Raw genomic sequence first — 18,118 nt, forward strand, 5'->3', positions numbered from 1 at the left:
GCTTTACCTTCTATCTTGCTCCAGCAAGTGGGCACCATCTTTGTGGTCTCCCTCTTTGTGGTCTCCCTCTGCCACACTCTAAATGCCAGAATATTCTGGAGGGAAGCTTTCACATGCATCTGTTACCCTAGTTTTTACAGCTGCCACCTAGGGGACACCTGGCTTTGCTTGGTAGAGGGGCTTGCATTCCTGAATTTCATGGGATTGGAATAAGAGAGAGAATTCTTGGCAGACTGTTCCCTCTGGGCATGGTACAGAGCACATTAAAAGGATCATACACTATGATTGAGTGGGATTTATCCCAGGGATGCAAGGATTATTCAGTATCCACAAATCAATCAGTGTGATACACCATATTAACAAATTGAATAAAAACCATATGATCATCTCCATAGATGCAGAAAGATTTTGACAAAAATCTTTTAACACCCATTTATGATACAAACTTTACAGAAAGTGGGCATAGAGGGAACCTACCTCAGCATAATAATGCTGAAAGCATTCCCTTCCCAGGTGGCTCAGTGGTAAAGAATTACTGGCACAAAGACAGAAATATAGATCAATGAAACAAAATAGAAAGCCCAGAGATAAATCCACGCACCTATGGACACCTTATCTTTGACAAAGGAGGCAAGAATATACAATGGAGAAAAGGCAATCTCTTTAACAAGTGGTGCTGGGAAAATTGGTCAACCACTTGTAAAAGAATGAAACTAGAGCACTTTCTAACACCATACACAAAAATAAACTCAAAATGGATTAAAGATCTCAACGTAAGACCAGAAACTATAAAACTCCTAGAGGAGAACATAGGCAAAACACTCTCTGAAGGAAATCACAGCACAATCCTCTATGACCCATCTCCCAGAATATTGGAAATAAAAGCAAAAATAAACAAATGGGACCTAATTAAACTTAAAAGCTTTTGCACAATGAAGGAAACTATAAGCAAGGTGAAAAGACAGCCTTCAGAATGGGAGAAAATAATAGCAAACAAAGCAACTGACAAAGAATTAATCTCAAAAATATACAAGCAGCTCATGCAGCTCAATTCCAGAAAAATAAGCAACCCAGTCAAAAAAATGGGCCAAAGAACTATACAGACATTTCTCCAAAGAAGCCATACAGATGGCTAACAAACACATGAAAAGATGCTCAACATCACTCATTATCAGAGAAATACAAGTCAAAACCACAATGAGGTACCATCTCATGCCGGTCAAAATGGCTGCAATCCAAAAGTCTACAAACAATAAATGCTGGAGAGGGTGTGGAGAAAAGGGAACCCTCTTACACTGTTGTTGGGAATGCAAACTAGTACAGCCACTATGGAGAACAGTGTGGAGATTCGTTAAAAAACTGGAAATAGAACTTCCATACAACCCAGCAATCCCACTGCTGGGCACAAAGGTCAAGGAAACCAGAACTGAAAGAGACATGTGTACCCCAATGTTCATCGCAGCACTGTTTACAACAGCTAGGACATGGAAGCAACCTAGATGTCCATCAGCAGACGAATGGATAAGAAAGCTGTGGTACTTATACATAATGGAATATTACTCAACTATTAAAAAGAACACATTTGAACCAGTTCTTATGAGGTGGATGAAACTGGAGCCAATTATACAGAGTGAAGTAAGCCAGAAAGAAAACACCAATACAGTATTTTAATGCATATATATGGAATTTAGAAAGATGGTAACAATGACCCTATATGCGAGACAGCAAAAGAGACACAGATATAAAGAACAGACTTTGTGGGAGAAGGTGAGGATGGGATGACTTGAGAGAATAGCATTAAAACATGTATATTACCATATGTAAAACAGATCACCAGTCCACATTGGGTGCCTGTAACAGGGCACTCAAAGCTACTGGGACAACCTGAGGGATGGGATGGGGAGGGAAGTGGGTGGGGGGTTCAGGATGGGGACACATGTACACCCATGGCTGATTCATGTCAATGTATGGCAAAAACCACTACAGTAAAGTAACTAGCCTCCAATTAAAATTAAAAAAAAAGAATCAGCCTGCCAATGCAAGAGACACAAGTTAGGTTTCTGGGTCAGGAAGATCTCCTGGAGGAAGAAATGGCAACCACTCCAGCATTCTTGCCTGAAAACCCATGGACAGGGGAGCCTGACAGGCTACAGTCCATGGGGTCACAGAGTCAGACAAAATTGAGCACGCACACACACAGGCACTAAAGTCAGGAACGAGGCAAGTATGGCCACTCTCATACACTTTTCTTCAACATAGTTTTGAAAGGCCTAGCCCTGGCAATCAAAGAAAAAAAAAAATAATAAAAGGACTCCAAATTGGAAACAAAGAAGGAAAACTGTCACTGTTGCAGATGACTTGAAATACATATGTAGAAAATCCTATCAGAAAACTACCTATACTCAACAGTGAATTTGGTAGTTGCAGGATACAAAATTATTACACAGAAATCTGTTTTATTTCTATGCACTAGCTTATTGGCTGTGACAAATAAGATATTCTCTAGGAACATGACAACTGCTCTGGCTCATCACTGAAGGTAGAGCTTGCCTTGAATGAAGTATACATGCTTTGTTCTAGACAACATCACTATTTTACCATTTAACTTCTACCTGGGAATTAGTACTTTCTGAGCCATGAAATTAAAAAACACTTGCTCCTTGAAAGGAAAGTTATGACCAACCTAGACAGCCTATTGAAAAGCAGAGACATTACTTTCCCAACAAAGGTCCGGTCTAGTCAAGGCTATGGTTTTTCCAGTGGTCATGTATGAATGTGAGAGTTGGACTATAAAGAAAGCTGAGCACAAAAGAATCGATGCTTTTGAACTGTGTTGCTGGAGAAGACTCGAGAGTCCCTTGGACTGCAAGGAGATCTAACCAGTCCATCCTAAAGGAGATCAGCCCTGAGTGTTCATTGGAAGGACTGATATTGAAACTGAAACTCGAATACTTTGGCCACCTGATGCGAAGAGTTGACTCATTGAAAAAGACCCTGATGTTGGGAAAGATTGAGGGCAGGAGGAGAAGGGGATGACAGAGGATACGATGGTTGGATGGCATCACCGACTCAATGGACATGGGTTTGGGAGGACTCTGGGAGTTGGTGATGGACGGGGAGGCCTGGCGTGCTGCGGTTCATGGGGTCGCCAAGAGTCGGACATGACTGAGTGAGTGACTGAACTGAACTGAACTGAGCTCCTAAAAGGAAAATTATATTTTCCCATTTGAAAATTATTTTTTCAAACTATTCCAAAGTCCTTGAATTATAAGGGATAGATTTTTAAAATGTTAGTTTTATACAGCATTGTGGCTAGATCTTGCTCACAATGTAAAAGTCCTCTGCATTAGATAGGCCCTAAGTTTCTTGATTGCCTGATGTAGAGGAATTACAGGTTTTTATTTGAGGCACCATATTGAAAATATTTTGCATGTGGAATATGTTTCATTTAAGGAACTATAGAAACCACTAATCTAGCTTGACGCTTTTTATTATTTTGGAAACATTTATTTTATCCCTTGGTTACTGGCAGTTCTGTTATGGTTTAGAGACAACAATAAAGATCTTATTGTTTATGCTCCACTGGAAAAAAATAATAGTTCAGATATTTGACCTCAGATAATTGTGAATCCCATTGGGGAAGTGCTGCATATTTTTGAAGATTATGTGTTTTCATACTACAAGAAAGAATAGAACACAATTTATCCTGGGAGCTTTTCTTTAGGATCTATAATATTTTTGTGGACTATTAATAAATACACTATATGTTGTATTGTATATTATATCTCTTATTAACTCTAGTGCCATCACTAATGTTTTAATATATAACCATATGTTCCTCAAGGGAGCAGTTTGTGTGTTTTACTGGCAAGTAGCACACAGAAAAATTCTCCCTGCTGTTCTCCTCTACTATAAATTAATATCCTCTACCGGGGGACCTCTTATGATATAAAATTGTCATCCTGTGAGTGGTATGGATGAAATTACCGTGGAGGAAAGCTTGAGCAGTTACCGGAGTATGAATAAGACAGCACCTATTCTGCTGTACATAGGACCCCTGCTGTCTTATATTAATTTACGATAAATAATTTACTTCACTAACTTCAGAGTTTACTACTCTGAATTATCTTTTTAGTCACAGTCTTTTCTTAACGTAAGTGCATTTTCTATACCGAAAAGGAGTACTCTAAAAGCATGGCATCATCTTTGCCAGCTCCAGACTATTCGGCAGTTTCTACAACACAAGATTTTATCCAGTAAGAGTGCCTGAAGGATGGATCCTTTTAAGTGACACTTTTGTCTGCACTGCTTTTCATTTTGGCAGTAAAGGAGTTACAGGAAAAGATGGATCCATAATGACAGTCCTGTGTGTTGTAATGTGATGGTTGCCTGGCAACTCTACCTGTAGAAATAAATATGGGACTTGTATCTGTATTAATCCCCTCTTGTTGTCAAGGTTTAGAGGTTTTTAATACATTAAGCTTAGAAAATACTTAAAAGCAAAAAGGCTTGATCATTTGATGGTCCTTTAGAATTGTATGAGATTGCTGGATGTCAACAAATAAGGGGTCTTGGGGAGTAAGTGGTACATAGTTCTGTGAATAAGTCTTGAATATATTTGAACATCTCTTAAATGAGTCTGAGCCTTACCTTGGCATCTCACATAACTTACATCTTCCAGGGACATATTTCTTCACTTAAAAACATTTATTGACTATCATTAAATGTGTTACTTCTGCACTAGAAATGGGCTAGGGTATAAATACAAGAAAGACAGAGCCCTGGGCTTTTCTTCTAGAGAGGTGACTTTAGTGAAGAGCACATCTAGAGAGGAATGTTCTTACTTGTAACACTCGGGGAACACGCCCATCAGTACCAACTGTTCTTTCTAGACCCTAACAGAGATCAAAGCCAGCTATGGATTGTGCCCCAGCACTCTGCTTGTGGCTACAGTACAAGCTTCCCTCTTCCACCCTCTCACTGAGTGTGCCAGAACATAGGTTATCACACTGGTCTGCTGGTACCTGTATCTTCATTCTTTTCTTCTATGCCTCAGCTTTCTCTTTCCAAGACTTTACTATTTTGTACTTCGGTATAACATATTTTCATCCCATCAGTGATACCCACTCTGTTTAAATAAGGATCTCAGAAAAGCTGTAAGGGAAAGTTGGCTAAAAAGACCCCATATTTTACTGATGCAAAAACTCTTAAGGATTTCAAATTCTAGAAATAGACAAGGTCTCAGGAGAAGGAAATGGCAACCCACTCCAGTACTCTTGCCTGGAAAATCCCATGGACGGAGGAGCCTGGTAGGCTGTGGCCCATGGGGTCATGAAGAGTTGGACACGACTGAGTGTCTTCCCTTTCACTTTTCCCTTTCATGCACTGGAGAAGGAAATGGCAACCCACTCCAGTGTTCTTGCCTGGAGAACCCCAGGGACGGGGGTGCCTGGTGGGCTGCTGTCTATGGGGTCACGCAGAGTCAGACACGACTGAAGTGACTTAGCAGCAGTGGCAGCAGGATGATATATATTAAATTGTATTTTCATGCATAGACTAAGGACCTATATTGCTAATGATAAGAAAGATCACCTTTTATCATTCCAAGCTCCTCCAAATGGTGACATTTTGTCATTAATCTTAAATAAAGTCATTATTTTAATTGGCTAAAGAAGTTAAAAAGTAGTCACTGCTTTTATCTTGTTATAATCATATAAATGGTAAGCCTTCTCAGTGGTCACCAAAACACTCATGACTTCTATCAGTTGATTTTATTCTAACTCAGTACATCTGGTCACATGGAACAAAGGGATGAGGCATGAAATTATCTGTCTGCCCTAACTCTGTCATCTGCTAAGACAGCACAACAATGTCTGCCACAGCACATCAAGAAAGCCCACATTTATTAGCATTCAGCTGGGGAAACTAAAGCAATTTATTGTGGGATAAAGATTCATTACAGGAATGAGATCTTATGCAGTTTCAGAGAAGCCTGGGAGATATCTAAGGATCCAGAAGAGAGAAATGAAAGGTTACAGCTGACTAGCACCCAGCTTTCCTGAAGCACTAGGCTGATGGGTAAGGGTAAGTCAGAGCTTTCAGGGGAATTTGAGAAGCAGGTCATTGCCATTTTAGGGCAGCAAAGGGGAGCTGGGGAAGAGAGTATGAAAAGCTATCAACTGTGATGGCATCTACTTCTGGAGGTGTTCAGGCAAGTGCCTGGTGATGAGCATGGCACCTCTGCTGACCACCAGTGCTTCCATTCACAAGCAAGAGCTGGACAGGGACTCATGGTGTCTCCTTCCTCTTTTTATCACTATGCTCATCTCTGAACCTATAGTGGGAGAACAGGGGAAGAGAAAGTATGACTGGCTATAGCTATAACTTTATACTTAACTATAGCCCTGCATTTTGTGTTGTTGGGTGTTGTCATTATAGACATGCCTGAACCGGCTAAGTCTGCTCCTGCCCCTAAAAAGGGCTCTAAAAAAGCTGTGACCAAGGCCCAGAAGAAGGATGGCAAGAAGCGCAAGAGCAGCCGCAAGGAGAGCTACTGGGTGTATGTGTACAAGGTGCTGAAGCAAGTCCATCCGGACACTGGCATCTCGTCCAAGGCCATGGGAATCATGAGCTCCTTTGTCAAGGACATTTTCAAGCGCATAGCTGGTGAGGCATCACGCCTGGCGCATTACAACAAGCGCTCGACTATCACATCCAGGGAGATCCAGACCGCTGTGCGCTTGCTGCTACCTGGGGAGCTGGCCAAGCACGCCGTGTCCGAGGGCACTAAGGCTGTCACCAAGTATACCAGCTCCAAGTAAATATAATATGCCTAGCCGCTGTTAACGGAGAAGGCAATGGCACCCCACTCCAGTACTCTTGCCTGGAAAATCCCATGGACGGAGGGCCTGGTGTGCTGTAGTCCACGGGGTTGCTAAGAGTCGGACACAACTGAGCGACTTCACTTTCATAGCCCTGCCATAAAATGACTGGTTAGTGATTAGCCTTTAAAGTGGGTCGTCCAGGACATGTTTGTCCACTCCTCATCTCCCAGCTGTAGCACAAACCCCTTAGCACAGATGGCTCACCAGTTAGGCTTTTCATACCCATTTTATAACTCTGTAATACTCACAAGTTCCTCTGCGCTAGCTAGTCATGAGGAACTCAGTGATAGATACAACTTGCTCATTACTTAGGCTTTTAATAGAGTAGCAATCCCTGGTGGCTCAGATGGTAAAGAGTGCACCTGCAATGCTGGAGACCTGGGTTCAATCCCTGGGTCGGAAGATCTTCTGGAAAAGGAAATGGCAACCCATTTCAGTTTTCTTGCCTGGAGAATTCCATGGACAGAGGAGCTGGGCAGACTGCAGTCCATGGGTTGCAAAGAGTCAGACATGACTGAGTGACTCTCACTCACTTCACAGAGGAGAAATCCAGTAGGAGAAAGATCACAAAGTCATGGAAGGTTAAATATTATTAGTAATAGAAAAGAAAAATGAGATAAACACATGCCATATCTACAGGAGGAAAATCCACTGTGGGCCAGCACTATGAAGAACAGTTCTTGGAGGAGGTGGCAAATGAGAAAGGCATGTAGACCATGAGAGACAGGATAAGCTGAGCACCTATGATCATTGCCAGTCAGCCTTGGGAACAAAGAGAGCCTGCATGACCTCAGAAGTTACCATTGGCAGAGATTAAACTAGTCAACTTGTTTAATCCTGCACAGGAAGAAAAAATTTTAAGGACTAAAGTCAAAGTAACTCTGGAAAGAAAAGGAGGACAAAGATTATACCATGAGAAAATAAAAGAGAAAGAGTAGATATCTGTTTTGAATCTTTTTTTAGAAAAAAAATCAATAAAAATGACAACATATATGCTTGAAAATGTCTGTTATGGTAGGGACCATGTTTTTCCTGTGTTTGAGACATTTTTGTCTTTGAATGATTAATGTGTCAAGTGTGGGTTTCCTTTCAGAATGAAACTGAATACAGTAAGTCCCTACATACAAATAAGTTCTGTCCTGAGACTGCATTCATATCTCTGGCTTCTTTGTGAGCCGAACAAAATTAGCCTTGGTACCCAACTTTTACAGATAATGCCAAATGCATGAACTAACTTATATGATTGGACACGTGAACACATGTTCGCATCTTTGAAAGTTTGCAACTTGAAGATTCACGTGTAGGGGACTTACTGTATTGGATCAGCATACAATTTTTTGGATTATAATTACAATTTTAAAAAGTCCTGTACCTTAAAAGGTACATTGGAAGGACTGATGCCAAAGCTGAAACTCCAGTACTTTGGCTACCTGATGCAAAGAACTGACTCATTGGAAAAGACCCTGATGCTGGGAAAGACTGAAGGCAGGAGGAGAAGGGGACAACAGAGGATAAGATGGTTGGATGGCATCACCGACTTGATGGACATGAGTTTGAGCAAGGTCCGAGAGTTGGTGATGGACAGGGAAGCCTGGTGTGCTGCAGTCCATGGGGTCCCAAAGAGTCAGACATGACTGAGTGATTGAACTGACTGACTGACTGAACCTTAATTGTCAATTCAGGAAAACTCCAGAAACAACCTTGCAGAATAAAGTAGGTCAGGGTTATAAGTGAGATTGAAAGCCATGAAGTGGATCTTCCTTGAGGAAAATGTTTTCCGCAGAAGACATAGAGATGGCCAGCTGGTACATGAGAAGACACTCAAAGTCACTAATCATTAGGAAAATGCACATCAGAACCACAAGAGAAACTACCTTATGCCTGCTAGAATGGTTATCCTCAAGAAGACACTTAAGTGTTGGTAAGGGTGGATTGTTGGTAGGACTGTAAATTAGGGCAACTACTATGAAAACCTGTATGAAGTTTCTTCGGAAAATTAGAATTACCATATGAGCCAACAATTCCATTTATAGTATTTATTTGAAGAAAACAAAGCCACTAACTCAAAAAGACATATGCACCCCCAATTTCAATGCAGCAGCCAAATAAGGAAGCCATCTGTCTTGTCAGTGCATTAATTGATTAAAAAAATGTGATACACATACAGTAGAATACTACTCAGCCATAAAAAAGAATGAAATCTTGCCATTTGTGACAACATGCTGCTGCTGCTGCTAAGTCGCTTCAGTTGTGTCCGACTCTGTGCGACCCCATAGACAGCAGCCCACTAGGCTCCCCTGTCCCTGGGATTCTCCAGGCAAGAACACTGGAGTGGGTTGCCATTTCCTTCTCCAATGCATGAAAGTGAAAAGTGAAAGTGAAGTCCCTCAGTCGTGTCTGACTCTTAGCGACCCCGTGGACTGCAGCCCACCAGGCTCCTCCGTCCATGGGATTTTCCGTGGATGAACCTTAAAGATATATTTCTAAGTGAAATAAGTCAGATGAAGACAAATATAGAATCTCACTTATATGACTCTAGAAAAACAAACTCAAACTGAGCTCATAGATAGAGAAGAGACTGGTGGTTGCCAGACATGGGGGGTTGGAATTGACAAAACGGATGAAGGGAGTCCAAAGGTACAGACTTCCAGGTAAGAGGTCATACATATGTAATGTACAGCGTGGTGACTGTAGTTAATAGATTTATTGTGTACCTGAAAGATGCTAAGAGTAAATCTTAAAAGTTCTCATCACACACACACACAAATTTGTAACTGTGTGGGATTATGGATGTTAATTATACTTACGGAGGTGATCATTTCATAATATATGCAAATTCTGAATCATTATGTTGTATATCTGAAACTAATATATTGTCAGTTGCTACTGCTGCTGCTAAGTCGCTTCAGTCGTGTCCAACTCTGTGCGACCTCATAGACAGCGGCCCACCAGATTCCTCTGTCCTTGGGATTCTCCAGGGAAGAACACTGGAGTGGGTTGCCCTTTCCTTCTCCAAGGCACATATGCATGCTAAGTCGCTTCAGTCGTGTCCGACTCTTTGCGACCCTATGGACAGCAGCCCACCAGGCTCCTCTGTCCATGGGATTCTCTAGGCAAGAATACTGGAGTGGGCTGCCATTTCCTTCTCCCATATTGTCAGTTATATTTCCTTATAAAAAAGACTCGTCTGATAGAATAACACATAAGTGAGGTCATGTTGAAGAAAGCACTATGTAAACTGTAAAGCACCAAACAAATACTAGTTATTGAGTGATGACACAAAATACTGCATGGTGGTATCACAGATAAAAACCAAACTGATAGCTGCATATGGGAAGCTGCAACAAGTATTTATTAGTAAGAATTAGATGGTCACAGCAGAACCGCTAAACCAAACTGACAATGTTTAGAATGTAGTTTCACAAAATGCAAAAATTTGTTCCAAAAAACGGTGGCCTGAATGGCTACCCAGTATCAGAACCTCCATGATGATTAGCCAATCAAGTGTCTATTTTCTTTTTAGCCTGCACTTCATTTCTTCAGCTCAGAAGCATGACCTCTGACTTTCTGAAGAGCCGTGTAGAAATTTCTAAGATCAATAAGGGAAAAACATCGCGAGAAATGGCAAGTGGGTAGAACAGTGTAGTCAAAGGTTGACAAAAACACAGCCCGCAGTCAGTTCATTGCTCTATAACAAAGGGCTCCGTTACCAACAGAACTCACCTACTCTAAAGGCTATATTCTGGCAGAAATACTTCAAAAATTTTTTGATGTGAGATGGTGATATGAAAATGAAGGGGAAAAAAAAAAAAAGAAAAGAAAATGAAGGGGTATAAAATGGAGCCCCTAAATAAATATGTGCTGCTATCTGTCAGCAGTGGTCAGCTGAGAGAATTATATTATTGGGGACAGTGAATCTCTAAGCATTGCCTTGACCACAGAGGCCAGAGGTGTTTGTGTTTGTTTCAAGACACTGAGTCTAGAATTGAGGTCTGGTATTTTGCTGGTGACTGCCGAAGAGGAGGGATTTGGCTTCTGGCAGCACATAAAGCCAAGCTGACAACAAAGCTTTCCTTTCAAGCTATCCAAATGAACACATTTCTAATCTGAAATTCAAATACTTGACAACAGAGAGCCTGTGAGCCGGGCTTTGAACAGGAAATTGCTTCATGGTTTTAGCATAATGAATTAGGCAGTTAGACTAAATCCATTTAGTAGGAAAAGAATGCTTTCACATGCTTTTTGAAAGAAACGAGAGAGGGGTGATCTTCTTAATTTCCCAAATTTCTCAGGACTTAAGAGACACAAATGCTCCATGTAAATTGTATCTGTTCTGTTCTATGATTGGTATGTAAAAAGCCATCTTAGCCCCAGTATTCAGAAATCATCTTTGTTAGAAAACGCTCTGCTTTTGAATGTTAGGGAAACCAAAGGTGATGAATAAAGGTTAGGCAGGTCTCATCCTTATTGTGTCCTGTACTTCCCATGATAATGGGGAATGCATTTTAATTCTGAAACCCTGTCTTAGTCACTGGCAGTGTTTTCCAGTGGACACAGCATTGCAGTCTTTAGGGAAGTGGGGAGAGATGTGGACACAGGGAACAAGCTTGCACAGAGAGGTACATAAAGACAAACACACTCCATGGGGCAAAATCTCGCATTTCTTGTCATTTTCATCCAGAAATGCACCTCTAGCCCACAGTCCTAACACAGAAGCAGGCTGGTCCACAGCTGGGTTTGTGACCACAGAGGCAGCTCTGAGACTTTTAGCACAGCCGGGGAAGGACCACCATGAGGAGAAGGGGAATAATGTTTGCTTGTGTTAGGTCCATTTAACAAGGCTGACCTTAAGAGAGCCTGATGACAGACTTCCTTTGGGAAGGAGAGGACTTGAGAAAATGGAAAAAAAAAAAAAAAAAAAAACCAGTCCCCATCTCTCCCCTTAAAAAGAAAAGGCAAGAGTAACAGCATAAACGAGGAGACAGACCCTGGGAGAGGAGTGGGTTAAGTCTTGTCCTGGATAAGTCTGCCAGAGACAGGCTGATTTGTAACCAAGCCCCAGCAGCACTGAACACAGACATGGCTGTGCCTAAGACAGCCAAGGGAAAACTGTTCTGCGTAACCAGGCTTCCACCAGAGCAGACAAATACACAAGGTCTGCCATCTTTGCGTTTACAACTTGCTAGGTAGTATACCCAAATTATCTCCTGCTCCCAAGCACTATGGAAACAGGATGTAAGTAAATATGGTTTCTTTTTAGTCATTGTTTGCAATTTCCTATCAGAGGCAACAGTAAAGTTCTTCCAATTGGCATAGTGATGAAGATACTATGACAGATTACATTGCAAAGCGATATTTTAAAAACCTTCATGTGTGCCAAGCGTCTAATTCATGTTTACAGTTAAAAAGGACCGTGTCCCAGTCTCCTCATTGCTACACAATTGTCCTTCTTGGTAGAGGATGGGAGACCTTGGCACATATACAGATCAGCTATATGATCACCTACTTGAAAGGACGCATGATGAATTAAGCTGAGAAATACTGACTTTAAATGTATGAGAAGAGTTCTGATCTAGAATAGTAATGATCACCCAGAAGCACAAAATGAATATTTACTAGACCTTAGGAGTTGTACCAAGACACCAACTAGAACTAGTCCAATTCATTCCAGATAGTACTTCAACCCCACGAGTGAGAGATGGGCAGAGAGGAGAGCGGGAGAGTCGAGAACCTTGCATCTCTCTGGGTAAAGCAGGACAGAATCCCACATTTGAGCTGGCGGCCAGACAACGAGCTTTCCTTCAGAGTCGTATTCTGGAATCTTGCAAGAGGAAGTGCCAGCAGAGGGGCTGTGTGGGCAAGGGAACATGCACAGCAGCGGGCCCTCTCTCGTTTGTGGAAGCAAAAGCCCTTTAGTTGAGGCAAAGTCTTTAATCCTATGATAAGAGATCCAACGTAAAGTTTCGGCAAGCCTGGGAGAGCTAAAGAGAATGAAATTTGTGTTGAAGGAGAAAGGGCTAATAGCAGTGTTCTGTTGCAGGGTGGAGAAAAAGCTTCAAGAAGGGCTTGTTAAATTTAGGTCCTTATAGATACTGAAGATGCCTCTGTGGGCCTCCAAAGTTAAGGCCAAGCGCACAAGGCTGCCAGGAGCCAGAAGCCCTGAGAGAAGGAAGTACATAGATGGGGATGGTTACAAGCCTCAGTTATGGTAAGGGTTCCTTATATTTTTTCACCCAAGTCCTTGTTAGGTAGAGGAGACCGAAGGGGTATGTTTCCTTCTGTGGAAGTAGGAGGGATTTAGCCTGAACAAGATTATGCAAATTCAGTATTTCCTTCAGATGTGGTAGCTTAATCTTAAAAATTCTTCAGTATTTTCAATTCCAGTGTATATTCATTTTTGCTTTGATACAGAAAATAAGAACAAACTAATTTGAGCATTGGGAAGAGTGTGGGTGCAAAGTCACCTCATTCATGTCTTTCCCTTTATGACCCTATGGACTGTAGCCCACCAGGCTCTTTTGTCCAAGGGATTCTCCAGGCAAGATACGGGAATGGATTGCCATTGCCTCCTCCAGGGGAATCTTCTGACCCAGGGATCGAACCTGCATCTCTTACACCTCCTGCATTGGCAGGTGGGTTCTTTACTACTAGTGCCACCTGGAAGAGGGGCTACGCTTATTGTGTGGTGATGCCTGGCTCCCTGCCCATGGGCTGCATCCAAGTGAGGAGCATGGACCTGGGACCAGCACTTGATGTAATCGTTGCAAAGTGAGCTGCTAAAAGCCTAGTTCCGACTCTTGTTTTCCTATTTCGTCCTAACTTGGACTCACTCAAAACAGGCAAAGTAATCTAAGGAGAGTGTGCTTTTCTCCTAGTTCTTCCAATACTGCCTCTAAAGTATTACCTGAAAGGAAAACTAAATAAGATGACTTCAGTTTTGTCCCTATCCCGACTATGAGAGTTTTAGCATCTTCTTTGGTATGACTTCTCCCTAATCTAGTATGTAAAGTATCAGTTCAGTTAGTCAGTTCAGTCACTCAGTCGTTTCCAACTCTTTGCGACCCCATGAACCAGAGCACAGCATGTGAGGCCTCCCTGCTGCTGTTGCTGCTGCTAAATTGCTTCAGTCATGTCCGACTCTGTGCAACCCCATAGACAGCAGCCCACCAGGCACCCCATCCCTGGGATTCTCCAGGCAAGAACACTGGAGTGGGTTGCCATTTCCTTCTCCAATGCATGAAAGTGAAAAGTGAAAGTGAAGTCGCTCAGTCGTGCCCGACTCTTAGCAACCCCATGGACTGCAGCCTACCAGGCTCCTCCATCCATGGGATTTTCCAGGCAAGAGTACTGGTGTGGGTTGCCATTGCCTTCTCCACCAGGCCTCCCTGTCCATCACCAACTCCCGGAGTTTACTCACACTCATGTCCATCGAGTCAGTGATGCCATTCAGCCATCTCATCCTCTGTCATCCCCTTCTCCTCCTGTCCCCAATCCCTCCCAGCATCAGAGTCTTTTCCAGTGAGTCAACTCTTCGCATGAGGTGGCCAAAGTACTGGAGTTTCAGCTTTAGCATCAGTCCTTCCAGTGAACACCCAGGGCTGATCTCCTTTAGAATGGACTGGTTGGATCTCCTTGCAGTCCAAGGGACTGTCAAGAGTCTTCTCCAAAGTATAGTGAGAATTAAATTGCTAACAAGAAATACAAATTGATTATATATGCATCCCATCCACAAAGTTTATCATTCTCTTCTCACCCCTCTGGAAAAAAAACAAACACAGATTTTAACTAAGTGTTGGCATAGGCACAGGGCTAGCCTTGCAAGTAAAATATTGAGAAAAACCTTCCTGGGTTCTGCCTTGTGGCCCCTTAGCATGGGGAGTCTCAGGCGTGGGTGACAGAACCCCATCTTGGTAGGCTGATGGAGCTTTTCCAACGTTGCAACAAATCATTCCCCTTTCCAAGTGAAAACAAAACATAACAAGTCAGGAGAAATGTTAGCCACGTGTTTGTATCATTTCATTAGTGTTCATTAAAGTTTTTAGTGAAACAGCTAACATTTAATGCTCATACTTGGGCATTATTAGAGATCACTTCCTTTCCTGAATTATTTTCTTCCCTGATAGAAAGGGCAGAGTCACACTGTTATTCTCAGCCATGACCCTGAGTCGGCCATATAGTCAGGGTAGGACAGTAGCCAGAAACGTCACTCATTTGTGTACTGTCTTCATGTATCATCTGTACATACTTATTTTTCATTGTATAACCATATTTTTTGTTTGGGCTTATTTCAAGCAAAGTGAAAGTCACTGAGTTGTGTCTGACTCTTTGTGACCCCATGGGCTATACAGTCCATGGAATTCTCCAGGCCAGAATACTGGAGTGGGTAGCCTTTCCCTTCTCAAGGGGATCTTCCCAACCCAGGGATCAAACCCAGGTTTCCTGCATTGCAGGTGGATTCCTTACCAACTGAGTTATCAGGAAAGCCCGATTTGAAACAAAAATACTTATCAAATTATAGTTTTGATATGCTGATATGTTTCTCAATATATTAAAGAAGTACACATCTCAGACTGTAAGACAGAAAAAATTGTCCATCTGCCAACTAAACCATCCTGTGAAACCCCAGTAATACACATAGAACCAGTAACACCAGATTACATCACATCCTATAGTGCCAATACTGGCTTAAACACAGAGGCAGGAGGTAAGTGGGAGGGCTGATATTCTGTCACTGGTAGCAACTCCCAGAAATGAAGGTGGGCGTTGAGCTCCAAGGAGGAGGATTTGGGGCCACAGGCCAGGAAGAAGGGAACTGGAGTCTCCCCTGGAACTTTTAAGGGAGGCTGAGGGCTAAAGGAAATACACAGGTGAACTCATAGGTATGCAGAGCTGGGATTATAGCACTGTGAACCAGGGACTTCCCTGGTGGCCCACTGGCAAAGACTCCATGCTCTCAATGCAGGGTTCTTAATGGGCTTGACCCCTTGTCAGGGAACTAGATCCCACACGCCACAACTAAGTCCCGACATGGCCAAATAAATATTAAAGCACTGTGGTTCAACCTTTCCCCTGTTCAGCCTGGTTGGTGACTGCTGCGGTAATGGAGGCCAATGATGAACTTTTGGAGGATGAAGCAGAAAGTGCCTACTGAAGGGCAGCGGGATATGCTACTCTGACACAAGGATTTAAACTGAAGGCAATTGAGAAGAAGCAGTTGTAAGAAAAGCTCTCTGCCCTATCATAGTTGCCTTTAAAAGCATGGCAAAAATTTGTAAAGGAGTCCTCCTCCTCTCTAAGTACAGAAGCTAGTCACCAGAGACAATTCTAGACCCTTATCAGCCCAGAGACAGCACCGGAGGAATTCATGCAGGACAAACCTTGTTAAACCAGTGCTCATCTTCCACTGGTCCTCACCCTCCCCACATTATTTGCCTTCCACAAGTCACTGACTCTAGAAGCTCCAAGTCCCTTTCCTTTGTATTGCCACTTGTCTGAACATTTATTTTAATTACTGTTATTGTTAACATGCTATGTAAGCCCAAGTTCTAACCACCCTTTTGAGTTACTGGGTACTGTGTGAGTAAGTGTGATGTACGTACTAATAAACTACCATTTGTCTTTCTCTTGTTACTCTAATTTACAGGGTCACAGCCAGAGAACCTAAGATGAGTGGAGGAAAAGATTTTTTTCCCTCCCGTATACTACCTGTCTGATAGTTCCCTCTGCATTGAGAGTAACTGGAGATTATACTCTTTTAGCCCCTACTTTTGCAACAGAATGAGACATATTAATTTTTTAAATGGATGTCTCTTTTTTCTTTTTTGGGCAGCTGAGTATTAAGGGCTGGGTAAACAATCCCTGTGTCTGTGCTTGAAGTCCATGAGCACAACAAGAGAGATGGGTATTTTCCTGGGAGAAAGTGTAGATCCTGCAAAAAGTGTCCAGCTGAAGTCTAGTGTTAGCTTGCAAGGTCCTAAGCGGCTGGCTGCTGCCATGGTGCCAAGCAGGCAGGCGAGCACATGAATATCACATTCGGAGTGACCCTGGCGGGCCCTGGGAAATGGACTGCTCATTTTGCCTAGGACCATTCCTGTTTTGAGGCACGTTCCTCTTGGGGTATGAGTATTGTTGGGAAAACTAAAGAAAAGATAGAGCAAGGACTATGTCTTGCTGTTGTTGTTAGTTTTTCATCAAATCACAAAATAGATCAAAGTTTAAAAGGCTGTTTGGCGGGAACGTTACTGAAGGACACTGTTTTACTTGGGCTAATAGCTTACTATGTACGGGCTACTCTCCTGAGTTCGTGATCTACAGAAATTCACTTAATCCTCACCATGAGTTGTCTTCAGTATACATTATCCCCAGTTTAAAGATAAACTAAGCCAAGAGTGGCTGACTGACCCAAGGTCATTACAGGTATTTGAGGCAGAGCCTTTGAGAATGAAAGAAGTCTGGCTTCAGAATCTGTACTCCTATGTCCTATGCCATTCTGCTTTGCTTATTAAATATAAGATGGATGGATGGGAGAGAGGGTAGACAGCAGCTTATATGACTTACTGAGACTGATGCATCTGGCCTTATGTGCAACCAGGACCTCAGTGGCTCTGATTACTTATGCTAGAAAGATTATGGGTTTTCTTTCCCCCACATTCATAAATGAAATAAATGACCCACAGACACAGAAAACAAACTTTATGGTTACCAAAGGGGAAAGAATTTGATATTAACATATATACCCTGCTACATATAAAATGGGCTTCCCAGGTGGCTCAGTGGTAAATGTCTCCTGCCAATGCAGGAGACATTAGATATGTGAGTTCCATCCCTGGGTCAGGAAGATCCCCTGAGGAAGGAAATGGCAACCCACTCTAGTATTCTTGCCTGGGAAATCCCATGGATAGAGGAGCTTGAAGGGCTACAGTCCATGGGGTTGCAAAGAGTTGGACACTACTGAGTACATATAAAATAGATAACCAACAAGGATGTACTGTATAGCTCAGGAACTACACTCAATATTTTATAATAAGCTATAAGGGAAACAAATGTGAAAAAGGATACACACACATATGTATCTATGAATCACTATGCTGTATACCGGAAACTTACACAACATGGTAAATCAACTATACGTCAATAAAAAAGTATAAAAAAGAAAAAGGAAATGAATTTGAACTCAGGATTGCCTTTGGAGTGTTTAGGGAAAATGTTGCCAGATTCCTTTTAACAATAAAAAC

The 18,118-nt window shown here is 42.3% G+C and overlaps 1 protein-coding gene and 1 long non-coding RNA gene across 2 annotated transcripts in view; one reads left to right on the forward strand and one right to left on the reverse strand.

Annotated features, from left to right (window-relative positions):
- The window catches only part of LOC113895601, a 141,701-nt gene that overhangs the window by 21,744 nt on the left and 101,839 nt on the right, over nt 1-18,118 (reverse strand). The gene's annotated exons all lie outside the window — the stretch shown is intronic.
- Nucleotides 6,373-6,821, forward strand: LOC113895600 (histone H2B type 1-like). Its single transcript, XM_027546996.1, has one exon. The coding sequence runs from the start codon at nt 6,441-6,443 to the stop codon at nt 6,819-6,821; it is 381 nt and encodes a 126-aa protein (XP_027402797.1). The 5' UTR covers nt 6,373-6,440.

The sequence above is a fragment of the Bos indicus x Bos taurus genome, chromosome 7 (genome assembly GCF_003369695.1).
Source record: "Bos indicus x Bos taurus breed Angus x Brahman F1 hybrid chromosome 7, Bos_hybrid_MaternalHap_v2.0, whole genome shotgun sequence".
In the NCBI taxonomy this organism is placed as follows: Eukaryota; Metazoa; Chordata; class Mammalia; order Artiodactyla; family Bovidae; genus Bos; species Bos indicus x Bos taurus.